At 44.3% G+C, this 27,434-nt stretch overlaps 1 protein-coding gene and 2 non-coding genes across 10 annotated transcripts; all 3 read right to left on the reverse strand.

Moving 5' to 3' along the window:
* Positions 1 to 10,532: 10,532 nt before the first annotated feature.
* Positions 10,533 to 17,235, reverse strand: LOC123080161 (COBRA-like protein 1). Of its 8 annotated transcripts, none has more exons than XM_044503055.1 (9): positions 17,065 to 17,235; positions 16,903 to 16,978; positions 15,545 to 15,767; positions 13,794 to 13,873; positions 13,173 to 13,632; positions 13,042 to 13,087; positions 12,557 to 12,834; positions 12,187 to 12,478; positions 10,533 to 11,036 (listed from the first exon to the last, which is right to left on the reverse strand). In XM_044503055.1, exons 3-8 carry the CDS (start codon positions 15,714 to 15,716, stop codon positions 12,198 to 12,200), a joined length of 1,317 nt encoding a protein of 438 aa, XP_044358990.1. In that variant the 5' UTR covers positions 15,717 to 15,767; positions 16,903 to 16,978; positions 17,065 to 17,235; the 3' UTR covers positions 10,533 to 11,036; positions 12,187 to 12,197. The 8 variants fall into 8 exon arrangements, with proteins under 8 accessions (XP_044358990.1, XP_044358991.1, XP_044358992.1 ...); XM_044503056.1 differs by having other exon boundaries at positions 17,071 to 17,223; XM_044503057.1 differs by having other exon boundaries at positions 17,079 to 17,206.
* Positions 17,236 to 18,517: 1,282 nt separating this feature from the next.
* On the reverse strand, positions 18,518 to 18,732 carry TRNAV-CAC (transfer RNA valine (anticodon CAC)). The gene is made up of 2 exons: positions 18,695 to 18,732; positions 18,518 to 18,553 (listed from the first exon to the last, which is right to left on the reverse strand). It is a non-coding gene; the product is annotated as a tRNA-Val (tRNA).
* A 274-nt stretch (positions 18,733 to 19,006) lies between these two features.
* Positions 19,007 to 19,080, reverse strand: TRNAV-CAC (transfer RNA valine (anticodon CAC)). Its single transcript has one exon. It is a non-coding gene; the product is annotated as a tRNA-Val (tRNA).
* Positions 19,081 to 27,434: the final 8,354 nt, after the last annotated feature.

Consider the following 27,434-nt stretch of genomic DNA (forward strand, 5'->3'; position numbering starts at 1 on the left):
GCACGGGCTCGACGAAACGAAGACATGGGCTTTGGATTTACCTGATTCGAAGCTACGGGTAAAAAGATATGACTGTTTAACTACCAAGGACCTATCGGTAAAGAAAATCATTACAAACTGGGCCCTGGCAGAAAAACAGATCGCGTCTTTCTCAGAAATACGCTTTCCAGAGAGGAAAGCGCATTCTGGCCCGAAGAAGAGGAGAAAATACGCTTTCGGGGTAGCGAAAGCGGAAAACGGCCCGAGGCGCCGCCACTTAACTGACGTGGCACTAGGCCAGGCCCTTTGGTCGCCGACAGGTGGGGCCGCGCGGGAAGGGGCCCGCCTGGCCTGGCTTCTTCCTCCTCCCGCTCGACGCGCGCCTGGCCGAGGGGAGGCGCCCGCCCCAACGGCGCTCGCCGGCGCGTCCGGCCACGGCAGGCGACGAGTGACCTACCCACGGGCACAGGAGGAGGAGGCGCACCCCGGGGTAGTCTCCGTTTCCGGCGAGGAGCGCGGGAGAAGGAGCAGTAGGGCCCGCGGCGGAGAGAAGCTTCGGCCACCGGAGAAGATGGGGCTATGCTGGGGGAACGGGAGGGCTGAGGCCTGAGGGTTGCGGAGGTGGTGGAGGAACGGCGAGGGGAGCTCGGGGTTACCGAAATCGGGCGAGACCCAAGGCGACGGCCATGGCGACGGTGGTGGTCAGAGAGGGGCTCCGGGCTCGGGGAGAGGCTCGGGGACGGATGGTGGACTGCGAGAGAGCTCGGGGTGCGCTTAAATAGCCGCGGGAGAGCTCGAGGGGGGGAGGAGGTGGCACGCGGCATGCGACGTGTCCGTGCGCCGGCGAGGGGCACGGTGTCGGCAGGCACGGCCAAAGCTCATGGGAAGCGGTGGGAAGGCGACGAGGAGGGAGCAGACGCGGCGCAGAGGTCACGGAGACGAGCAAGGCTCGAGGACAAGAGGAGGAAGCGAACACCGGCGAGGAAGAGGACGAGCTCACTGGCACGCACTGCTCGAGCGTTGGCACGGCTAGCCGGAGAAGAAAACGAAGGGGGCCAGAGGTCCAGAGGGAATACGACGTCGAGGGGAGCTGTAGGACATTAATGGCGAGGCCAGAGACGGTCGGAGCAGCGCTGCCAACGAGAACAGTGGCTAGACCACCGTTCTGGCTGGCTGCCCTCGTAGTCACCACTGACATGGCGCGCTCTGGAGTTTTTACTGAGGCCACCTCATGTCTACCGCGTAGTCCTTCCAGAGTGGAGTATTACCATGGTAAAGAAACGGGCAGAGACAAATTGAGCTGAGTAAACCAAGCTACACAAGTTCGCTATTGCAAACTTGGCAACATCCTAGAGATAAAACCAGAGAGGTGAAATGGTAAAATGGTTGTCTGGGAGGCTTAGGGTAGAAAGGACTACGGTCCTGGGAGTTTTGAGGTAATTTGAACAACTATTTACCACAGTTGCTGTACAACTACCAAATCTGACCCAGAAACTGAATCATGATGAAGCACTCACTAGGAGTGATGGATTGAGCTAAAACTTGGCAAATCTTGATGATTTGGACATACAATGATTCTATAAAAATTTCATACTAAATGGACTTACCAAAATGGTACTTCCTTCACAGCTATCATTTCTGTCCAAAAACTTCAGAAAAATCCTCAGGGCAATTGGCCAGATGAAATTAGCCAAATCTTGTGGAGATAGGTTATATGGATATTAGAATACCTGGGGATATTTTCAGCCATAATGGAGCAAGATAAAATACACTTGCTTCACAAACTGAAAATTTGGATAGAAAACAAGAATTGCTCCTGTGCTCACATAGTTCAATGAAATGAACTGAATTTTGGTGGAGGCTAATGATTTGAGATACTTGAGAGGATGGAAAAGTTTCATCCCATTTGGAAACTCTATGAAGGTACTTCCTTCACAAAGTTGCATTCTAGTCAGAAACTTTGAAAAATTGCACAGGGAGCTAGGATGAATGGATTGAGCTTATCTTTGGTATCCATGGGTTATTTACCAATGTTAAACACCCTGCCAAATTGCAGCTCAATTGGAATTAGTAATAAAGTACTTCCTTTGCAAAATTTCAGAGAAGGCAGAAACTTGCATTGGATCATGTGCCAAATTTTTGAACTGAGGAACATGAGATTAGGATGTAACTAGTGATTATATAGCAAGGACAAGCTCCACAATTTATGTGGGAATTTTCTCTGCTATAAAAATAGTAGTTCCTTTGGAAAATGGCAGAAATGCAATATTGGCAATAAATAAGAAAAAGGCAATTTTCCTTATTTAATTATGGCCAATATACTTCCCAGAGCTTGGATTAGGCATAAGTATCAACTCCACCAATTCTCATGAATTTAGGAGATGGCTAGCTATGCCTTTGGATTTTATTCCTCAAAAAGGCAAGAAAAGGAATAAATCATAATTCAAAAATATTGCATTGGACTTAGCAATATTTTTGCATATCCAAGGTTCAGAAAGTTAGGAAGATCTCTGGGAACAATTGGGAGGATCAACAGATCAAGGAAAATGATGGCTCCTTTGTAAGCACAAAGGACCTATCCAAATTCCAAAAATTTGGAATTAGGGTTTGAGAGGATTTGAGCTGATGCAAATGAGGTCTTGCCCACTGAAAAATACATGAGGAAGGTTTTGAAAGGTTGGAAATGACAAAATTTCTCAGAGTCATCCAGCAAACTCAGGAGAAAATTTTGAAAATGAGTGCCAGGAGAGAATAACAGCACAAAAATTGATAACCCAATTTTGGGGCGGTTACAAAAACCATCCGCCCGCTTGTTTGCCTTAGCCGCAAGAAGAAAAGTATGCACGCCATCAACGAACTGGGGAGAGCATCGTTCATCGTACATCCATTACCGGCTCATCTTCATTACACAACACCGAAAAGACCAAATTAATACAAGTTCATACATAAATTAAAGTTCATACATAAAGTTCTTACAACACTTATTCTCATAAAACAAACATACAAATAACTCTCTAGCTAAAGCATTTAAATGCAACAACAAATGCGATAAAGATCGCAACTAAGGTAACAATTGATCCAACAGCATAATGATACCAAGCCTCACTATCAATGGCATATTTTCTAATCTTTCTAATCTTCAAGCGCATTTTCTCCATCTTGATCTTGTGATCATCGACGACATCGGCAACATGCAATTCCAATTCCATCTTCTCCCCCTCAATTCTTTTCAATTTTTCTTTCAAATACTCGTTTTCTCTTTCAACTAAATTTAACCTCTCGACAATAGGGTCGATTGGAATTTTCAGTTCACATACCTCCTAGATAAAAATATCTATGTCAACTTGATGGGCATAATTTGTCATAAACATGAAATGCAACAAATATTTATAAAAGAGAATATACCACATCCGAATCATAACCCGGACGAGGGCCGACGGGGACGGATATCAAAACCATGGCACTATGAATAACAAACAACATATGGGTAAGATAATTATACAAGTAACTATATATCTAAATCACACAAACATGATTGTTTTATATTAAAAAAAAGATAAGAACAAGAGGCTCACCACAAGGTGGTGCCGGCGACGGGACGATGCAGACGATCAGCGGTGGTTAGGACGAAGACGGGAAGGCACTAAGAACCTACATATGCAAACTAAGAGTTATTTTGAGCTAACGCCCACACGTGTGGTGGGAGCTAAACCTGCCCACACGCACTATAACACACAGAGTACGCCATGTCACCGCATGGATGCATGTGGAAATCTTTTTGGATTTTCAGTTTTTAAAATGTTTTATCTCTTAAATGAAAAATCCGATTGAAGATCCGTTTTCACCATTAAATCCCTCGCGACGAGATCTTCGAAACTAGATCTCATATCAATATATTTCGACAATTTTTTTTGGTTAAAAGTTGCCATCTCTATTGCACATGAATTGCCATGATGTTTACACTAAAATTGTCATGATATGTTTCAGCTATTTTCTTCTACATTTAAAAGTAATTTTGACATATTATAAAATGGGGAATTAAGAAACTAGACTTGCCATGCACCATAAACTAAAATTGCCATGATACGTGCAAATTGCCATGATACGTGCAAATTTCCATGGTTCATACAAAAAAGTATTTTCATGCTCAAAGTACTGGAATTGCCATCATCAAAAACTAAAATTGCCATGATCTACAAACAAAATTGCCACATGGCAACTTTAGTTTAAGCACTATGGCAACCACAGTGTAAACATCATGGCAACTTTTGGGCAAAAAAAAAATTCGTCGAAACATATCAACATGGGGTCTAGTTTTGAAGATCTCGTCGAGACGGATTTAATGGTGAAAACAGATTTTTTATTCGCTTTTTAAATTAGGAGATAAAACATTTTTAAACCGAAAACCAAAAAGATTTCTGCTGATGTCATCTATTCATACGTGGCAAAATGAGTAGTGATGGAGGCGTGTGGGCGGTGTGCAAATGCCCACACGTGTGGGCGTTAGTTTTTCCGTAAAAATATCTGTCAACTTGATGGGCATAATTTGCCATAAACACGAAATGCAACAAATAGTTATAAAAGAAAATATACCACATCCGAATCATAACCCGGACGAGGGCCGACGGGGACGGATATCAAAACCATGGCACTATGAATAACAAACAACATATGGGTAAGATAATTATACAAGTAACTATATATCTAAATCACACAAGCATGATTTTTTATATATAAAAATATAAGAACAAGAGGCTCACCACAAGGTGGTGCTGGCGACGGGACGGTGCGGACGATCAGCGGTGCTTAGGACGGAGACGGGAAGGCACTAAGTAAACCACACCTACATATGCAAACTAAGAGTTATTTTGAGCTTAAATTGCATATAAATCAAATAAACTACCACATATAATTCCTCCCAAATTACTAAAACCCACAAATTAATCACTATATAAAGCATTGCAAGAGCTAATCTAGCAATGAGAGATGGAAAGGACAAAGTTGCTTACCTTTGTGATCACTTGAATGGATGGGGGCCTTCAAATCTTGACAAAATTTGGGCAAAATGTGTGATGAGCTCGAGGAAGAGGGGAAGAACAGAGAGGAGAGGGGAAAGGGGAAAAACAGAGCGAGCTCGATCGCGGGTGGACGAAGGGTTTATATAGGACGACCTTTAGTACCGGTTCGTGGCATGAACCGGTACTAAAGGTGTTGGAGGGGCCCCAGACTGACAACATCCTGCCACCACTCTCTTTAGCACCAGTTCGTGGCATAAACCGGTGCTAAAGGTTCTCCACGAACTGGTACTAATGAGAGCGGCCCGCCTAGCCATTGGAACCGGCACTAATGGTCACATTAGTGTCGGCTCAAATACAAACCGGGACTAATGAGCTGAACATTAGGCCCTTTTTCTACTAGTGCTTGAACAAATGCGGAATAAACCTAGCGGTTAATTTGTCAAGCATAAAACCTAAAACAACTAGGCTCACCTATGTGCATCAACAACTTATGCTAAGCAAGATAAACAAATATGTGATAGCAAGATATATAACATGAAACATTATGGCTATCACAAAGTAAAGTGCATAAGTAAAGGGCTCAGGTAGGAGATAACCGAGGCATGCGGAGACGACGATGTATCCCGAACTTCACACCCTTGCGGGCGTTAATCTCCGTTTGGAGCGGTGTGGAGGCACAATGCTCCCCAAGAAGCCACTAGGGCCACCGTAATCTCCTCAGTCCTCATGCCCTCGCACAATGCAAGATGTTGTGATTCCACTAAGGGACCCTTGAGGGCGGTCACCGAACCCGTACAAATGTCAACCCTTGGGGGCGGTCACCGAACCCTTACACTTTGGCAACCCTTGGGGGCGGTCACCGGTACCCGTCAAATTGCTCGGGGCGATCTCCACAACCTAATTGGATACCCCGACGCTTGCCCGGAGCTTTACACCACAATGGTTGAGCTCCGAACACCACCAACCGTCTAGGGCGCCCAAGCACCCAAGAGTAACATGCTCTAGGGTACCAAGCACCCAAGAGTAATAAGCTTCTCAACTTGTAACTTCCACGTATCACCGTGGATAACTCAAACCGATACAACTAATGCACTGGTAAGGGCACAGGGAGTGTCCAAGTCCCTCACTCTAAAATCCCACCAAAGCAACAAAATCTATGGAGGAAAAAGAGAGGAAGAACAAGAAGGAGAACACCAAGAACTCCAAGATCTAGATCCAAGGGGTTCCCCTCACATAGAGGAGAAAGTGATTGGTGGAAGTGTGGATCTAGATCTCCTCTCTTTTTCCCCCAAAAAAACTAGTAGGAATCCATGGAGGGATTGAGAGATAGCAAGCTCGAAGAAGGTCAACAATGGGGGAAGAACATGAGCTCAAAGGATAAGGTTCAATGGGGAAGAAGACCCCCTTTTATACGTGGGGGAAAATCCAATCTATGTGCTCAGCCCGCACACGAGCGGTACTACTGCTCAGGGGAGCGGTACTACCGCCCGGGCGGTAGTGCACATAGAGAAATGCAATGGTGCGAGACCACGAGCCGGTAGTACCGTCGGAGCGGTACTACTGCTCACCCCAGTAGTACTACCGCTGGGGTTGCAGCTCAGGGCACTAAGGTGGCAGAGCATGACAGATGGGGTGAAGCAGAGCCGCACCAGCGGTACTACCACTCGAAGGAGCGGTACTACCACTTATAGGTGGTAGTACCGCACACCCACTGCCTCTCTACAACCGCTGGGAGCACGTAGGGTCCTGGAGGGGAGCGGAAGTGGAGCGGTAGTTCATGGGCGGTACTACCATTCATACTACCGTTCCACTGCCGCGCAACCCGACACGAAAAATCGCATCCCTAGAAGCAGCAGTACTACGCGTGGCACAGGGCCGCGACACTGACGCTTACAAGCGGTACTGCCGGTTGAGGCCTTCAGGAACACACCAGAGAAACCAGAGGGTACAATAAAGCCTGAACTGCCACAACTTCTACAAAAGAGCTCCGAATTGAGCCAACTCAAGCTTGTTATAGTAAGAAGAAGCAGCAGAAAAAGTGCCAAAGGTATAGAGATGTGAAACCTCTATGAATGAAGAACCGAAAAAAAACTCCAACATCGAAAACATCATAGAAGATTCATGTGAACTCCATTTTTGATGAACTCGAGATTGTCATGAAGATGACCATATGCTCAAAAACTCACAAGGAGAAGAACCAAACCAGAACCAAGAAAGATGATGCAAGGATGCAATGGTTTGAGCTCTCAACGAACGATACGATCAAGCTACTCACTAGAGAGCCCCCCTTTGATAGTACGACAATCGATCCTATAACCCGGTCTACCAACTACCACCATGAGACCGGTGAAACATAAAACCTATCAAGGGCAAACCTTTGCCTTGCACATAGTCCACTTGAGGTAGATGATGACGATCTTGACTTCCTCAAGTTGGAATACCTTACTTGACTGCATTGGCTCGATGAAGACTAGTTGATTTCTCCCCCATACTCCACTATGGGTGAGCCACTCTTTGGCACATCCTCACAAGTCCATTGTCACCACAATGGAAGGCAAGCTTCAAGCACTTGATCGCTTTGTGATGCTCCACTTGAACTTGCACACCGCAATCTTGATGACGATCACCACTTGATGTCATCCTCTCCCTGGGTTGTATGATACCTTTATCTTAACGCAAGCCCATGGAAACACACCTAACCCCACACAGAACTCTCACTTAGACCATGGGTTAGTATACAAAGCGTAATGGACAATGCTTACCATACCATGGGATCACTTGATCCCTCTCGGTACATCTTGTACGCTTGGTGTGTTGATCAACTTGATTCACTCTTTGACTTAGTCTTGATCAACCTTGAATCTTTCTAACTCTCTTCATTAGGATGATGTCTTGAAGGAACACATGAATGTTCACACAATCTTCTTCTTCAAGACATGCTTGCAATAAGCTCAAGTCTCACATGACCAATCTCTGGATAATTCCTTGAAAAGCACCTTGGCCAACACATAAACTCCTTGAAACCAACAAATGGACTTCAAGAAAAAGCCTATGGACAAATCCTTCAAATATACCTCAAGGCAACCATTAGCCCATAGAGAATGTCATCAATTACCAAAACCTAACATGGGGGCACCGCATATCCTTTCACCCCCCCCCCTCCTCTTGCGACCGCGTCGCCCCCCGCGGGCGACCGACCGTGCCTCCAGCCCTTCTCCTCGAGTCCTCTGCCCACTCCCTTTCCCTCCGCTATCGCCTGCATCCGTCGTCGGGCTAGGCCTAGGCGGCACCGCTGGCGGCGGCCCCCGGCTATTCCCCTCTTGGAGCTGCTCCTACGCGGGGCGGCGCGGCCCTGAGGGGTGCTCCGAGGCGGCGACGGTCAGGCGCAGCGGCGGGACGCCTTGCCGCTAGCGTGGGGGATCTGCTGCGTGGCGGGGTAGCTGTTGGCAGTGGGGTGCTCGGCTGCGTGGGGTGGTGGCGCCCACTCAGCCCAGATCTGGGCCCCTTCGAGCCCCATCTGGGCCTGGGCGGGCCGGCGACTCTTCTGTCGGTGACGTTGCTCCCTTGAGGCGGAGGGGTCGCGTCGGAATACTTGGTGGTGGTGGCGCTGTCGACGGCTTGCTGCAGCATGGCGGCGGTGGCTTTGCGGGCCTGATCTAGGCCCGATCGGGCCCGAGAGGCCTAGTGTGCCCCTGTTGCAGCTTCCGGTCGGCTACCGCGACGGTGTCGGAGGCCACGCCTCCCGCACGACGACGGTGGAGATAGTTCCCTCCCATGCAGCTTCGGTGTTGCCACTCCCGCTTCCTTGTGCTCCTTCTTTCCGCCCTCTTGGCCTTGTGATGGTGATCTCAGTGAGACGACGAGGGTGGCGTCAAGTCCGTGGTGGCGCATGTTGGTGGGTGGCTAGCTGGTTGGAAGGCTTCGGATCGGCCGAGTAGTGGTGTTTTGAGTTTGGGAAAAATCCTTGCTGGCTCATCCGACATTGGCGCGGTGACGCCTTGCGGCTGCAACCTTCCTAAAGGGCGTCAGATGTACCTATTCCCCAATCCTTTCCGCGTGTCGGGGAAAACCCTAGGACATGTCCGGGCAGCAGTGTCATCATTGTCGCATTCCTTCTTGGAGGTGCTACTTGGTACACGGAGGTCCGAAGTCTAGGAGGGTGGTGGGACAACTCCGGAGGGTGCAGCAGGGGCGAGTCATCCGCGTTTCGTCGAGCTGCTGTCGTTGGCTTTAGTTTCTCTTCTTCTTTTTTTCTTTTGGGCTTGATGTGTTGTTTGCCCCAGCAGATGTTCTTGATCGGTGATGGTTGCTTATAATATTAGTACAGAATGACATTTGCCGAATTTGCAAAGTGGGGGGAAACCCTTTTTCGGTTAGTAAGATGTTGCAATCCTCTACATTAATAAATGCAACATATGAGCCCCTAATTTTCCTTCATTTTCTTTTAATACAAAATGACACGAATTTAGGCGTGCATTGACAAAAAAGTATGAGGCCCACCAATTATTAATAAAAAAATATATTACTTAACTTTTCTCCACCAAGAGATGAACAAGTCTCGTCGGCTCCTAATTATCAGTACAGAATGACATCTGCCGAATTTGCTCCACCAAAAAGAACATGTCGGATCACTTATGATGCGGTTGGTAATTAAGCTTGGATATATGTCCTTAATTGATGTTGGTTTCTATATTTTGAAGTACCTTTTCTTGACAACTTTTAGTTTAAAGAAATAACTAAAACATCCTACTTTCTTTACTAGCCCACTGGTTGAGGTTTAGCATTTGTTCTCTGAGGTGGTTCAACATGGGCTTCACTGTACATTGCATTCTGTAAAACAAGAAAGCTCTGTGAACTTGTTCTCTGTTACACGCAAGAGCAGTGCGCGTCGCCAAGCCACGAATCTTCCCTCCTGGAATGGTGGCATGCGGCCAAGCGGAGCATACCAACGACCATGTGCAAGGGCCTCGCCTTCATGGCCCTTCTAAACCCATGGATGATCTGGAAACACCGCAACGATTACGTCTTTAACGGTGCCCAGCCATGCGTGAATGACCTAATTGTGAAGATAAAGGAGGAGACGGCGCTCTGGGCCAAGGCAGGAGCTGCCGGCCTACGGGACACCATGCCCCAAACATGGGATGTGCACTGATTTCCTGTAACCACCTTGACCATTGTACCTCGTAGGAGGCTTGTAACATAAACCCTCTCTTTTCAATACAAAGAAACGCAAAAGTCTTCTTGCCTTTTCTTGAAAAATGATAATGTGAAAATCAGTACGAGACTGCAAAAGAATTGGTAGATTCTGTATACACCGTGTTGGGTACGCTGCAGCGGTTTGTTTTCCTCGCATTTCCTTGATGCCTTCACTATGCTATTTTGCTTTTGAGTGTTGATGCTGTTTGGCGACTTAGCATGTTTTCTTGGATCCATGGCATATGATCTTTGTTTATAATGACATGAGTGATTTGCAAATATATCGATTTCCAATGCACACATGAATACGTTCTTGCGATAAGTTACAAGTGTTACCAGTTGTATCATGACCTTTGCAAACAGTAAGCACAAGAGCAATTGAACATGAAATTACAGAGTGATAGACCAGCAAAATGATTGATTAGATGAGGAAAGTAATCCTTTTTCATTTTTTTGACTCAAGGGGCAACGTCCCCAACTTCAATTAAGAAGCTGATAACACAGCAAAAGTAACAGAGGTCTTTTTTCTACCAAGAGCCTACTGACAAGTCCTCTGCTCTGGGAACTTGGGAAGTACACAAAACTACAGTAAAAGAAACTCAAACAGCGCATCTCTAGCAAAGCATACCAGGAACAAGGATAGCACCTAAGAAAGCAAAACCAGAGCACACAACAACAACCTGATAGTTCACAGCACCTTCTTTTTTCACCACTTCAACTTGTTGCTTCTTTTTTCCATTCCAGTCTTTGTCAACGGTGCCCCGCCTCTATTCCTGTTGACTCAGACGCCACTACCAGCAGCAATTTGGCTCCATAGCAAAGGATTTTTCCGAGCTTTTTCCTCTGCAGAATAGACCAAGAAAATAACAGCTGAGATATGACTATTACCAAACTATTAGGATCAGCAGGGTAAACATGCTGGAAGCAGGCTTTGTTTCTAATTTTCCACAACCCCCATAAAACTGAAGCCACTCCAGATGCCACAACCTGCCTCACCCCATTTCCTTTAAACGGCAAAATTCAATCATAAAGCTCTACTATTTTACCAGGCATCACATTACAATCTAATGCACAAGAACTTACGTTCCACACATATTTGGCTACACTACAACCGAAGAACAAATGATCAATAGTTTCTTTACAAGAACAAAACCTACAACACTCATCACCTGTCCAACCACGATGCACTAGCTAAGTTATCCTTAGTTAGAATACTGTCCATAAAAGTAAGCCATAGAATTTTTTTAACTCTAAGAGGTATTTTAATTTTCCAAAAGCTTTTAAATTTACATTGAACCTGCTGCATCTTAAGAAAATTATACAGAGATTTAACCGAGAAAAATCCATTCTTAGTCAAAAGCCATCTACAACCATCTCTATCTTTAGATAACATAACATTAGCACAGCAAGTTTTAAGCTCGGCCCAAAGTTTAGCTGTTTCACCAAAAAGGACTCTACGAAATCTAATACAACCCCAACCTTCTTCAAAAACCTTAGCTACTGTAAAATTGACACTAAAAGTTAAATAAGTACAGCCTATTAAAACATTCCCTAAGTGAGTTATCGCCAATCCATAAATCTTCCCAGAAAAGAGTGTTTTCACCATTACCAACTAATTTTCAACAACATCTGAAATATCCTTTTTCTAGGTAACCTATTCTGACTGTTCTGCAACAACATGACCATCTGTTTTACTTGCACGGCTCTTTGAATATTCTCTAGTGTTGGCAAAGCAGATAGATAAGTTCTTGAATACCAAACAAAATAAAATCATAGATTGTTATCTCAAGCGTCATAGTTTCAACTTCAGGCCTACGACGGCACTGTTTACATGCATCAGGGTGTCAATGACTTGCATTCTGCAGGAAAGTTTAACAGGGTGCTAATTACTTGGTTGAGGGCCGATGAAATGATTCCGGTGCGGTGTTTCATAAACAAGGTGTAAAAAAGTCGACCATGAAAACTAGACTAAAAGCATGTCTTAATAATGCACCTTCATTCTTCTCAGAAGTAGGGATTAGCTAGCATCCAAAGAACCAATGGGACGATAACTGATATGGTTGATTTCGTGGATGCGTTTGGCAGCCACGGGTACGCATCTGGAGGCGGCGTCACACACTTGTCGCCATTGAAGTACACTCTTCTTGGAAAGGCCCATCCTGCCCGCAAGGTGAATGTTGACGGGTCCTTCCGGAATAGTAGCTCAGACTGAACATATCCATCAGGTCCAGCAGTCAAGAGATAATCATTGTAGTGCCTGATGCCCCATAACAGAGCGGTGTCATCTGCGATAAGAGGATTTGTCGATAGCCGAAAAAACATTCACACAAGGAATATCAATTGTCCAGGGATGAGGTGCTCACTCATAAGTCCATAAGGGTTCAGAGCTGTGTAGTTGAAGCTGGTAATGCTAGTCAAGCTGTTGAAATTAGGGTGCTGAGCTACTAGGTTCCACTGCGAGTAATTCATCCCGTAGTTGAAGTTTGTCACTGTGATCTTTACTCTCCAGTACTCCTTGTAGTTAGCCTTCACATGCCAATGAACTCTTATTGGGCACATATGAGTAGTGCATTGGACCAGAGATGCCAAGCCGTTCTTGTCTTGACCATTCATGACAGAACCAAGATAAGGTGAGTTTCCCCTAAAAAAATGTAGCATCCACTGTCAGATAACTAAACAATAAGCTGGCTCTTCATTCTAGTTTATTATTTGGGTTATGTCAAATGTAACTTGCTCTACACAGATTCCTGGTTTTGTACTGTTATCTTGGCAGCCACATGAGCATTTGGGACAGCTAACAAAAGTGTCACTGTAAAACGCGCTGAGAGATAAACAACACGTGGGATACCTCAGTGCGAGAAACTGTGAGTAGGTACAAGTCACAGTCCATGTCACTGCAAAATAAAATAAACAGTCAGATATGCATGCTAGTTACTGAGATATTCTTTCCATGCATCAAGAAATTAGACAATGGCTTACTGTGGGCTTGAGATTTCCTACTTCCATCTGGTGTAGTGAACTTTGTAGGTTCATCTAACTTGGTTGCAGGTCCACAGGTATACCCTGGACCAGGGGCCTTCAGAGTGAAATTCACAGGCAATTCCAGGGTCTTGGTTGTGGTCCCTGATCGACCAACTGAAACCTCAAAGGAGGCCACAGCATTAGCAGGGTCCTGTGCCAGTGAGCTGAGGACTCCTCCTTTGCAGCAGTTGGCCCTCTGCCTATTGTAAGGTGCCCCGGGAAGCAGGTCGACTATCTCCGGGTTCACCTTGCAGCTGTGAGGGATAATCTCTTTGAATTTGGAGCAATCGCCTTGCTCTGTAGCCTGTCCACCCTGCACATACCAGATTACCTCCTTCTTTGACCACACCCACCCGAGCTTCCATCCTGGTGGCTGAATGTGGCGGTACTGCTGATAATTGAATAGTGAAACCTCAGCCTGGAGAAATTACATCATGTCAGCATTTGGAAGAGGATAAACAATGGAAAGGTACAAACGTACAGTCTCATGCCTGAGCAGTCATTGCTGTACAGTATGTATATTTCATAATGTGGAATTGTAGAGGGATTATTGTTGTTCAACAAGTGATTCATCCTTACCACATAGCCATCTGGAACCCAGCTCCTCACATCCCATCTGATTGTGATGTTGCCCGTTGGATCAAGGGGGTCGTAGGCTCCTGCAGAGAACAGCACAGGAAAAAGTAAAAAGTAAAAATGCTTTCGTGTCTCTGAGTAAAAATGTTAACTTGGTCAGACAGAGGATCAAGGTTGGATGTCCTGACAATCTCTGGTCTTACACAGTCAAAAAAGAAAAAACAGTTCTGGTCTTACAGAGGTAGGAAAAAGAAGAGAGGACATTTGGGAGGTGTTTATACAGAGGTAGAGCCTAACATGGAAGTTGACTACAGTCCGCTGAAGATGCAGGAACAGCTGAAGAAATACCTCATATCAATAACCAGGGAGAGATCAAAACAGTAAGAAATAAAAATTTAAATGAATAAGCATATGAAAGACTAGCAGTTGTAACCCAAGACAAACCATAGCTCTAGCAAACCAACAAAAGACCAAAAGCACACTAAAAATTACAGTTAACATCACACTTAAATTCCACTATGATATATAGTGTAAATTCACTGATAATATAAGTAATTACACTACAAGTCCACTAAGATTTGCAGTGTAAAATCACTGATCAAGATAGAGTAAAAAACACTAAAAAATCCACTATGAATTACTGTGCAAATTCAAATGATAAGATAGAGTAATTACACTAAAAAATCTAGTAAGAATTACAGTGTAAAAATACTGATAAGCAGAGAAAATGACCGCTAACAGTTGCAACCCAAGATAAACGCTGACTCTTGCAAACTAACAAAAGACCAAAATTACACTGTGATTGCATGAGTACACCTTCAAAATTATTTAAAAAAACTGCTGCATATTACCACTGTAAGAACTGTAGATTACCACTGTAAATTAGTGTAAGTTTGTCAGCTTTATTTGTAATTTACAGTAGTAAATCAATTGAATAACAGTAGTATATTTACAGTTTTACGGTGGATTTGTAGATTTGCAATTTTCACAGTAAGAGAGTGCTATCATCTAACATTGACAAAACCCCAAAACTATCTAGAAAAATAATGTTACTCGACAAAGACAAACCAACCAAACAAAGACAAACAAAATAAAATTGCCCTAAAAAGTACGCTGTAACTGCCGTGCAACTTACAGTGAGTTGCACACGAATTACAATGTAATTTCTCTATGATTTGCATAGTAATTGCCCTGCGAAATACACTGAATGTTGCACATGAATAATAGTAGTAATTTCCCTAAATTTATAATGTAAAATCCCTCAAATTACAGTGCAAATGCACTCAAATTACATTGTAATTGACCTGAATTTACAGTGTCGATTGCCCCTGAAGTTACACTTTTAGTGAAACTGCAAGTTAAGCAGTAAACTCCAAAAAAGGTTCTAAAAATGAATGCAATATACATCAAACCTAGTAGCAATCCATTTGACAAGCCTTTCAGGGACCTCAGTTCTGACAAAATAAAGAACACACTCCATCCCATATCTCTGAATAACATTCTTATACAGCCATCAACAACGCCACATAAAAGAACTTCCCAGAATATCTAGTAAAGGTTGAACAAACAGGAAAATCACTATATCTCTTATGTCTCTAAATGAAACAAAAAGGGAAAACAAATAAAAAACTAAGGTAGATTACTGTGGAAGATGATTATAAACAGTACTAGTCTAAGTACATAGGTAACACAAAAGTAAATTTCTAAAAAAAGAAGTGACTAGTCCGATATGAAAAGAATTTGATGCAACTAACCACATTCTTTGTGCCGGCACATGAAAGCTTTCATTTCAAACATTTTACTTTCTGAAAAAAATAACAAATGAATGAAGAAGACTGTAAACCAAAGGAAGGTGGAAAAGGCATAAATAAAGAAAAATAAAAAATACAAGGACTCAAGTAAACAAATAGCACGCAAATGATTCATATAGAACTTCAGTAGAGCTTTCTGAAAGTTGCCATCATCTACAAATAGTTCCTGCATAAAAAGAGATAGCCAATAAACAAATTAAAATGAACTAAAATAAAGAACTAAACCAAATGAGGAAAATAACAAAAAATAGACAAGAATAACTACCAACGACAACTCATATGAATCATAAACAACAAAATTGCTGGGCACAAAAGGTTCATCGAAAGAATCTGCAGTTTCAAAAGTTGATACTACAGGAACATCCTGGTGAGAACCTTCCGTAGTCTACCCATTAAACTAATCCTATAAGCAGATTACATGACACACAAAAAGGAAGAGTTGAAAAAGAGTAAAAGAACTTATAGTGTAATTTAGAGTGTACCATTCTTCAATTACAGTAGAAGATCAGAGTTTTACAGTTTGAATCACATTGTAATTTACAATTGATTTACAGTTAAATAACAGTGAAAATACATTATATCATAGTTGAATTACAGTGTAATTTACAGCAGAATTACAAAGTAAACAATACAGTAGAATTACAGTGTAACTTTAGTAGATCAATACTGTAATTTATAGTAGCTTTACAGTGCGATTTACAATAGAATTACAGTGTAAACATACAGTAGAATTACATGTAATTGCAGTGGATTAACAGTATAATTTCAATAGATTTATAGTGCAAATTTATAGTAGAATTACAAATACAGTGTGAGCCAGAACCATACTCCAAATGTAGTGAACAAACAGGTACTACATAACACCAAGCTAAACATTAAACAGCCTAATATAGTGTGAGCATCGAAAGTTCCAATAGTCCGTTGCAACAACTATTTGTGCAGAGATAAGCATGAACAGAGACAATAACTGAAAGACACATTAACTAACCAAAAAAAGGCAAACCAGCAAACACACACACACACACCCACACCCAAACAGATTTGGTTGCTTCATATATACTCCCTCCGTTCCGATTTATAAAACCACGACGAGTAAATCAAAACGGAGGGAGTATATGACTAAATAGATGAGTTCAGAGGGGGGAGGTTTGGCTAAAACACTACCTGCACTCCACTTAACTAGATCACAATTTTAGAAAGAATTATCACAATAATCAACATGAAGAAGCACAACCCCCACCGATACAGACCACAAATCCACACTGAAACCAAAACCTAGCCAAGAGGAATCAAACACCTACATCCACAGAGACAATGGGAGAATGAGGTAGAGCTCATATTCGCTACTCCAGCGGAATCAAGCCTCTAGACATACATCTACATGGAAACGGGCAAGGGGAATTAGACGCCCAGGGGATCTAGAAGGGACAGGAGCACCAAAATTGAACAGGGCAAGGGAGAACCACTACACGCCAACCGAAATCACAACCACTGGAGTGGAAATGTTGAAGAGGGAGAAGAGGGAGAGCTCGGATTGGCCATGGAGGAAGAAGAAATCGCAAGAACTCCCATCCTTTCGGTGCCGCCTAACGAGAAATGGGGAGAGATTAAAAGGAAATTTAAAATAGAAGTGGAAAACGCAGCGAGCTAACGGGCTGGCCCGGAAAGTAAAGCGCACCCGACATGGAAAACACCAACTCCAAGCGCGAATCTCCGCGCAAGATCGGAGAGCCACAAATTCAAACGAAGACGAATCGCAACTGAGAATCAAACACCCGCAGACAAAATCTAAACGGCCCACGCATACATAGCAGCTGAATTTCAAAAAAATCCAAAAGCCCACACATGCCAAATGAATTTTGGTTGCAAATAGTTAGGAGTTGAAAATACAGAAACAGAACACGGAATGGTAGTTGAGAAACGTGAGAGAGAATGAAAGAGTAGTAGTATTGGAGAGGCGTCAAAGAGAAAAAGCACACTTCTCAACCATCGTGACAATGCCATCATAAAGAAAATCCTAGTTCTTCTTTCCATAACATATAGCTGTATAAAAGAAGATCATACTGAGAATTCTCCACAAGTCAACGGTCGTGGGGCTAATGAACAAGAAGAAAGGAGGGAAACACGAAGCACAACCACATCTGTACACCTAAAAAGCCGCAGGGACCTAACACAAGTAACTAACAAGAATAGGAATCAAATAACATGTCTGAGCGCCACATGGATAGACACATCATAAAACACAACCTCCTCTGATCGATCTGAGGACCAAGAGATGAAGCGCGAGGGAGGAGAGGAGGAAAAGTAACGTGTCTACTCGAAATTTTAGACGGCCCGATAAGAGAAAGAAGTAAACTGAGGCGTAGGAAAAACGATGCCTGATGAACCAATCAGCAAGGCCACGGCGAAGAGGAGCAACGCAGACATGGCTCTCGAGCCGCGGTGAAGAAGAAGAGGAGCAACGCAGGCATGGCGACCCCTCCATACGCCGGCGACGAAGACCATAACGGAAGCGGCGGCGCCGTCGCGACCTCTCCCACGTGAACAGTCTGTGCTTGTGTAGCAGTGCTAGTGCATGCGTGTGTAGCAGCAGCAACATGCGCCAGACACGGGCGGGGCTCACGGGTTGGACACCGGCGGGCCGGGGCGATTCCCTCCGTGACAACGACGCCGGCGGGGCAAATGTTTAGTCTTTGCTTGTAAGTGACCATTTCCATCATGTTTAGTCTGCTGACTTCTTTTTGACATGGAACCATGCATATAGCCGATTAGCTGTGATTAAGTGGATTAATGTTGATCCAAATTAACGTGCATCATCTTTTTTTTTTTTGAGGATCCAACGTGCACCATCTTTGAGGGGTTCAAAGTTCTAAAACGTAAACGTGACGACTGATGAAAATATCAAAAAAAAGAGTTTGTCTAAGCCCAGGTTCGAACTGGGGACCTTTAGGGCCTGTTCGGCTCTCCACCAGTTCTGCGAAATTACGGAATTTGTGGAGCACCTACTTTTCAACTCCATGATTTTAGCTTGCAGCTCCGTCAGCTCCGCGGAGCTGAGTCCGGAGCGGAGGGACTCCGAACACCCCCTTAGTGTGTGAGACTAACGTGATAACCAACTACACCACCCAGACAAGATGCTTTCCTGAGCCAAGTATTGCTATATTAGTAACTTACTTACACGGCTTTTGCAAGCTTAAACCAAATAATCACGTTGAAAACTTCTTTTGACATGACAGACTATTTCCATCGTGTTTAGTCTGCTGACTTCCTTTTGACATGAACCATGCATATAGCCGATTAACTGTGATTAAGTGGATTAATGTTGATCCAAATTAACGTGGATCATCTTTGAGGGTTCAAAGTTCTAAAACGTGACGACTGATAAAAATGTCAAAAATTAAATTTTGTCTAAGCCCAGGTTCGAACTGGGGACCTTTAGTGTGTGAGACTAACGTGATAACCAACTACACCACCCAGACAAGTTGTGTTACCAAAGTATGGCTTTATTAGTAGCTTACACGGTTTTTACAAGCTTAAACCAAATAATCACCTTGAAAACTTCTTTGCGGTGTTAAAGGCTTAAAACTTGGTAACCAAATATTGATAGTTAAAGGCTTAAGCTTAAACAAAATTAATATGCAGAGTAAAAAAGAGGGAGTGCTAGAGCGGTGAGAAACCAAACTGCTGAAACATTGTACTAGAGCGATGAGGGAGTACTGAAGCTAAGCAGCAAGCAATCCGATCAGATCGACGCCATGCAGGCTTGAGTACTAAAGGTGGATCCTTGGCCGACTTTACGACCCGTCACTGTTTAGTTATCCATTTTGCTGACCATCGACCACTGCCCAACAAGCAATATATAGAGTCCAACAATGCTCACTCGTCAGATCTGGCCATGCACGGACAAAAGGCCTCAGAGGGGAGCATGGGAATCACTGTGTGGAACAGTAAGGCCAAGTGCAAGGAGGTGAGGAGGAAAGCGGCCGCACCGGAGGAAAAGGAGCGTGCAAGAGAGAGTGAGACCAGTCACAGCTCTGGTGAATCGGATTATGTTAAAGAAAGTAGAGAAAATTAAGAGGCAGGTGCAGAACTCCGGCTACAAACTGGCCCCTCGTTCGTGCTGCATGTATCAGATCAATCACTCCATCGCTCAGTAGGATACCGACCAGTAGTAGTTTCCAATGGTGAACGGCGCGCGCTTGGCCGTGGCCGTCCTCGTCTTCCTCCTGGCGTCACCCCCTCAGCTGAAGCACGGCACAGCACACCGGCAAAGAGGTAGTAGTAGTACTCCCTCATGTCTTTTTTACTCGGCATATTAAATTTTGTCAAGTTAAACTTAAAGTTTGACCAAACTTATATTAAAAAATATCAACATCTACAATATCAAATATATATATATATATATATATATATATATATACTATGAAATTACATTTCATAATGAATCTAACAATGATTTGATATTGTGAATGTTGATATTTTTGTCTAGAAGTTTGGTCAAAGTAAAGATACTTTGACTTCGGATAAAATTTATATGCAGACTAAAAGAACCGGATGTAGTAGAATTATTACTGTTGGATTGCACACCCATAGAGAAACTGCTCAACAGACGACAACTGCGTAGACGATGTGAGGACGACTAAGAATCCGGCGGCCGTTGCTCCCCTGTACACATGCATGTGCAGCTGGATTTTCATTGTCGTGCATGAGTCGCCCGTGTTTTGTCGTCCGTATAGCACTGTCACGCATGTATCTGAACTCTAAACTCTGAAATGCGAGAATTGAAAAAGCTAACGAGAGTCAGACTTATATATCATGGTTTTTTTTTAGGCAAATCAGAGAGCTTTTAAAGTGTTCCCCGGGCAATCTGCAAGGAGGCTGGTTACCAAGAAACTAGGGGTCTCCTCGAGCCAACACTCAGTCACATTCAAAATGCACGCACATATCATGGTTTGTTTAAAGAGTATTGTTGGGTTTCGTATCATGATTTCAGCCGTATGTCGTCTAGATGGGTAGCCCGTTGGCAGGATCCGCCGGCGACGTGGAGGCGGCGCGTGCGGGCGAACCCACATGTGAGGCTGTGGAGGCTGCTGCCCCAACTCAAAATTTCCTTCCAGTTATAATTGGCATCATGCATACCACATATGCCCCCACTTAGTTTATTACCATGCCTCCATTCAACTAAGCTCCTTGTGTATTTCTAGAAGCACCATGTTAGTCCAAACTTTGAAGAAGCAACCCAAAAATAAAAGAATTGATGCATCCTACGCACGTCGCTTGATCATCCATCTAATTAACTCGATCCCAGTGGCCAGATTTCACATACACATGTCGACCGTCAGAAATCACGGAAGCCTGGCCTTGCCGCTCATGCAGTCGCATAGACCGTGCAGCCTCCCGGCAATAGTTATGTAACATGTTGTGTTTTGGCCTTTTATTTTCTGGTGCACGGGCAGTGTTTTGCATTTATCATGTAATATGTTGCCAACAAGTTATGTTGTGTATTGCCAAAACTTTGGGACGCGGAGTTTTGGGACATGCTGGCATGCGATGCCGAAATCTTGGTCGTCCGTGTTTGCATCTAGATTACTAACTAATATAGTGTTTGCTGCATTACCAACAGTGTTGCTCAATAATGCACTTGAATACACTTTTCTATACGGGGCAGGAGTGGACCTCAAAGCTTTTAATTCGTATGCATACTAATATTTGCTAGGTGCAACGATGACCCACAGACTCATTTATAATGGTCCAAACAGTCAAAAGTCGGCTGCATGTGAGAGATTTATGGTGCTTGCTTGTGCCAGGCACCTGTAATTTGTAGGTTCCTGCTGTTTTGTGTGCCACGTACAATCTAAATCATGTGATAAGCATAGCCACTGGGACAAACACAAATTAATTTTGATGAATATCAGCAGAACAACATGAAAATGGATTATTGAGTGATAAGTATAACATTACACTGATTGCGCGATAGGTGAGGACACATTTCCTTTTGAGTTGCAATTTAGGGACATTAATCATGTGTATGCACATGCCTGACCTGACATGGAGACAGACCTAAGCTGATCTAGCATAGTTGACATGGAGACAGACCTAAGCTGATCTAGCATAGTTAAAAATTCACACTAATTCATCTAAAAAAAGAAAATTAGCTATTTGGGGATCTGATTATTTGTTCTAGGTGGACTAGTTTAGTCTTATGTAGTGGACATATTTTTCAAAATTGAAATCTTGGATTTCTGAAATTTTAAAATGTTTACTGCAATTTAGGAACCTTTTTTAGTTGCAATTTAGGAACATTAATCATGTGTATGCACATGCCTGGCCTGACATGGATATAGACGTAAGCTGGTCAGGCATAGTTAAAATTTCACACTAATTCATCTAAAAAGGAAAAAAAACTATTTGGGGCTATGATTATTTGTTCTAGGTGCACTAGTTTAATCTTATTCAGTGGACATATTTTTAAAAATTAATATCATAGATTCCTAAAATTTTAAAATAGTTACTGCAATTTAGGAATTTTGTTGAGTTGCAATTTAGGAACATTAATTATGTGTAGGCACACGCCTGGCCTGACATGTGCATAGCTAAAAGTTCATCTGAAAAAACTCACACCAATTAGCGAACTACTCAATACACATTTCTCTTACCGCTGTAGAGGGTGGTGCACTAGTAAGACAAGAGGGCACTGTGGTGCATTAATCCTAGTAAATGAGTTGGTCAGGCGTGTTTCAATTTTGTCACTTATTAAATGGTCTGTTGCGGCTTCAATGAAACATTAACACCAACCTCATTTGGTTTGTGGTGCATGTTCTTTCTGCCCTCTCTGTTGGTTGGTGTGTGTGTGACAGGGTATCTGTGTAGAGTTCGCATAATAACCTATCGCTCTACCAGATACATGCAATGCATAGAGCATGAAAATAAAACAAGATATGGAATATCTCCTGGCTTTGGGACTAACATGTAATCAATGCGCGTCTCGCTTCAATGCCTGAGGCTGCCTCGTGGTCCATCTCCTGACGAGGTCAGAGGTAATACGCGAGCTATACTAATTGTATATTGTGGATGGGACTCATTATACAAGCTCGATGTATTAGAGATGCATGAATCACATGGGAACGGTTGGTCTTGATACCGACCTCACGTGGCTGCATGTCCACTCGTGATTTATCGCAAAACTTAGGCCTTATACTGTCGGGGCTGGCTAGGGGTCAAGAGTCCAATCACTCTCTCTTTTTTGACAAGCAGGCACATCTAAATCCAGCTTTCCTGGATTTGATGGATTCTTCCGCCAAAATCAAAATACGCAAGCATACAACAAAGCACAACTGACTAATATCTAGCCAATTGGCTCACAATATAGGCACGCACACCATCGCGTGGCTTGATGGACGGAAACCGGTATGTATCGTACCTAATGTGTTTCTATTGATCTCTCACAATTACACATATTACAAAGGGGTAGGGTGTGTACTTAGTACACGTACAAGCACAAGACTATACGAAAGCACTCGATGTCAAGATTGGGTCAACATCACATATGTACTAGCTGGCAGCGACCATCTGGAGGTCTTATGATTAGGTGCATGCTTTAGCCGTCTTCCTTGGCTCAGAGCACAAGTTAAATAGTTATAATAGTATATTTGTTGAACAGAACCTGAAAACTAAACACGGTGTTGGGAACTCATAGATATATCTTCTTTGTGTTAGTTTTGATTGATCGGTCCAATGAAACTTTATTATGGTATGTGGTTTGTGTATATATGTGAAACTAGAGTTCAATTAATCATCGCATGGGATGATGTACAAAGGCGTAGACAGGCCTATGATATGTGTAGTTTTCTATACGAAGAAAATGAAATAGAAACTGAAAAATACAAATAGTAAAGTTTTCTAAGAATACTAATAAATTGGAGTCATTGGTGTTACCCTTTAAGGAAAAAGAAAAATGAAAATTTGCACACAATCCACACAAAATTTTCTGATTTTTGTATAATATGCAAAAATAAGCAGATAATTGTGCAATTTTCGCAGAAAAGGTGTCTCTTAATAAGGAATGAATTAGTGGAACTGATATAGGTGTCCGTCCCTACATTGTTGCCCATCTCAACTTTTTTCGTGGCTCTGCCCCTGCATAATGGAAATTGTGGGGGAGGGGGGGGGGGCTTGGCCCCCTCTGCCCCTCGTGATGTTAAAGTACGAACTGATTATGCCAATATTTTATTCAATATGGATGCTTAACTTGTTGGTTCATGAATATTGTCATGCATTCTTCTTATGTTTTCCGCTGGATCCGCCCTTGGTGTGCCGCCCATGTCGAGATGCTGTCGTCCATCATTGCGCTGAGCGACTAGCTGAATCTGACGCATAGCTACCACCACGCGTTCGAGGGCTTCGCCGCCAAGCTCACAGAGGAGGAGGCCGTTGAGGGAGTCCTGGACCAAGGGGTCCTTGGGCGTCCGGCCTGTTATCCATGGGCCGGACTAATGGGCTGAGAAGACATGAAGGCCGAAGACTGCACACGTGTCCAGATTGGTCTCTACTTGGCGTAGAAGGCAAGCTTGGCGACCAACTATGAAGATTCCTTCTTATGTAACCGACTCCATGTAAACCCTAGATCCCCTCGGTGTCTATATAAACCGAAGGGGATAGTCCAGAAAGGGCAACACATATACACATTACCATAGTCATAGGCTAGACTTCTAGGGTTTAGCCATTACGATCTCGTGGTAGATCAACTCTTGTAATAGTCATATTCATCAAGATCAATCAAGCAGGAAGTAGGGTATTACCTCCATAGAGAGGGCCAGAACCTGGGTAAACATCGTGTCCCCTGTCTCCTGTTACCATCGATCCTAGACGCACAGTTCGGGACCCCCTACCCGAGATCCGCCGGTTTTGACACCGACATTGGTGCTTTCATTGAGAGTTCCACTGTGCCGTCGGCAAAAGGCTCGATGGCCCCTTCGATCGTCAGTAATGATGTCGTCCAGGGAGAAACCTTCCTCCCCGGACAGATCTTCGTATTCGGCGGCTTTGTACTGCGGGCCAACTCGTTTGGCCACCTGGAGCAGATCGACAGCTATGCCCCTGGCCATCAGGTCAGATTCGGAAGCTTGAACTACGTCGCGGATATCCATGGAGACTTGATCTTCAAGGGATTCGAGCCTGCGGCAATCGCTCCCCCTCATTCCGATGAACGTGACTTAAATCTATCATCGGATCACGCCCACGAGATAGTTCCTGCGGCTACAACGGCCTTAGAGCCAAAGCAGATCGGGCCCTCCGAGGCCGCAGGGTCCGCGCCGTTGGTGTTGGAAATATGCCCTAGAGGCAATAATAAATGGTTATTATTATATTTCTTTGTTCATGGTAATTGTCTATTGTTCATGCTATAATTGTGTTATCCGGAAATCGTAATACATGTGTGAATACATAGACCACAACGTGTCCCTAGTAAGCCTCTAGTTGACTAGCTCGTTGATCAACAGATAGTCATGGTTTCCTGACTATGGACATTGGATGTCGTTGATAACGGGATCACATCATTAGGAGAATGATGTGATGGACAAGACCCAATCCTAAGCATAGCATAAAAGATCGTGTAGTTTCGTTTGCTAGAGCTTTTCCAATGTCAAGTATCTTTTCCTTAGACCATGAGATCGTGCAACTCCCGGATACCGTAGGAGTGCTTTGGGTGTGCCAAACGTCACAACGTAACTGGTTGACTATAAAGGTGCACTACGGGTATCTCCGAAAGTGTCTGTTGGGTTAGCACGGATCGAGACTGGGATTTGTCACTCCGTGTGACGGAGAGGTATCTCTGGGCCCACTCGGTAATGCATCATCATAATGAGCTCAATGTGACTAAGGCGTTAGTCACGGGATCATGCATTGCGGTACGAGTAAAGAGACTTGCCGGTAACGAGATTGAACAAGGTATTGGGATACCGACGATCGAATCTCGGGTAAGTAACATATCGATTGACAAAGGGAATTGTATACGGGATTGACTGAATCCTCGACATCGTGGTTCATCCGATGAGATCATCGTGGAACATGTGGGAGCCAACATGGGTATCCAGATCCCGCTGTTGGTTATTGACCGGAGAGGCGTCTCGGTCATGTCTGCATGTCTCCCGAACCCGTAGGGTCTACACACTTAAGGTTCGGTGACGCTAGGGTTGTAGAGATATATGTATGCGGAAACCCGAAAGTTGTTCGGAGTCCCGGATGAGATCCCGGATGTCACGAGGAGTTCCGAAATGGTCCGGAGGTGAAGAATTATATATAGGAAGTCCAGTTTCGGCCACCAGGAAAGTTTTGGGGGTTATCGGTATTGTACCGGGACCACCGGAAGGGTCCCGGGGGTCCACCGGGTGGGGCCACCTGTCCCGGAGGGCCCCGTGGGCTGAAGTGGGAAGGGAACCAGCCCCTAGTGGGCTGGGGCGCCCCCCTTGGGCCTCCCCCTGTGCCTAGGGTTGGAAACCCTAGGGGTGGGGGCGCCCCCCTTTGGCTTGTGGGGGAAGCCACCCCCTTCCCCCCCTTGGCCGCCGCCCCCCTTGGAGATCTGATCTCCCAAGGGCTGGCGCCCCCCCAGGGGTCCTATAAATAGTGGGGGGGAGGGAGGGCAGCAACACAACAGCCTTGGGCGCCTCCCTCCTCCCCTGCTACACCTCTCCCTCTCGCAGAAGCTCGGCAAAGCCCTGCCGAGACCCGCTACATCCACCACCACGCCGTCGTGCTGCTGGATCTCCACCAACCTCTCCTTCCCCCTTGCTGGATCAAGAAGGAGGAGACGTCGCTGCACTGTACGTGTGTTGAACACGGAGGTGCTGTCCGTTCGGCACTCGGTCATCGGTGATTTGAATCACGGCGAGTACGACTCCGTCATCCACGTTCATTGGAATGCTTCCGCTCGCGATCTACAAGGGTATGTAGATGCACTCCTTTCCCCTCGTTGCTAGTATACTCCATAGATGCATCTTGGTGAACGTAGGAAAATTTTAAAATTATGCTACGATTCCCAACAGTGGCATCATGAGCCAGGCCTATGCGTAGTTACTATGCACGAGTAGAACACAAAGTAGTTGTGGGCGTTGATGTTGCCAATTCTTCTTGCCGCTACTAGTCCTATCTTGTTTCGGCGGTATTGTAGGATGAAGCGGCCCGGACCGACCTTACACGTACGCTTACGTGAGACTGGTTCCACCGACTGACATGCACTAGTTGCATAAGGTGGCTAGCGGGTGTCTGTCTCTCCTACTTTAGTCGGAACGGATTCGATGAAAAGGGTCCTTATGAAGGGTAAATAGAAATTGGCAAATCACGTTGTGGTCATACGTAGGTAAGAAACGTTCTTGCTAGAAACCTACAAACCACGTAAAAACTTGCAACAACAATTAGAGGATGTCTAACTTGTTTTTGCAGCATGTGTTATGTGATGTGATATGGCCAGAAGATGTGATGAATGATATATGTGATGTATGAGATTGATCATATTCTTGTAATAGGAATCACGACTTGCATGTCGATGAGTATGACAACCGGCAGGAGCCATAGGAGTTGTCTTTATTATTTTGCATGACCTGCGTGTCATTGAATAACGCCATGTAAATTACTTTACTTTGTTGCTAAACGCGTTAGCCATAGAAGTAGAAGTAACCGTTGGCGTGACGACTTCATGAAGACACAATGATGGAGATCATGATGATGGAGATCATGGTGTCATGCCGGTGACGAAGATGATCATGGTGCCCCGAAGATGGAGATCAAAGGAGCATAATGATATTGGCCATATCATGTCACTATTTGATTGCATGTGATG

This window comes from Triticum aestivum, chromosome 3D (assembly GCF_018294505.1).
Source record: "Triticum aestivum cultivar Chinese Spring chromosome 3D, IWGSC CS RefSeq v2.1, whole genome shotgun sequence".
NCBI lineage: Eukaryota > Viridiplantae > Streptophyta > Magnoliopsida > Poales > Poaceae > Triticum > Triticum aestivum.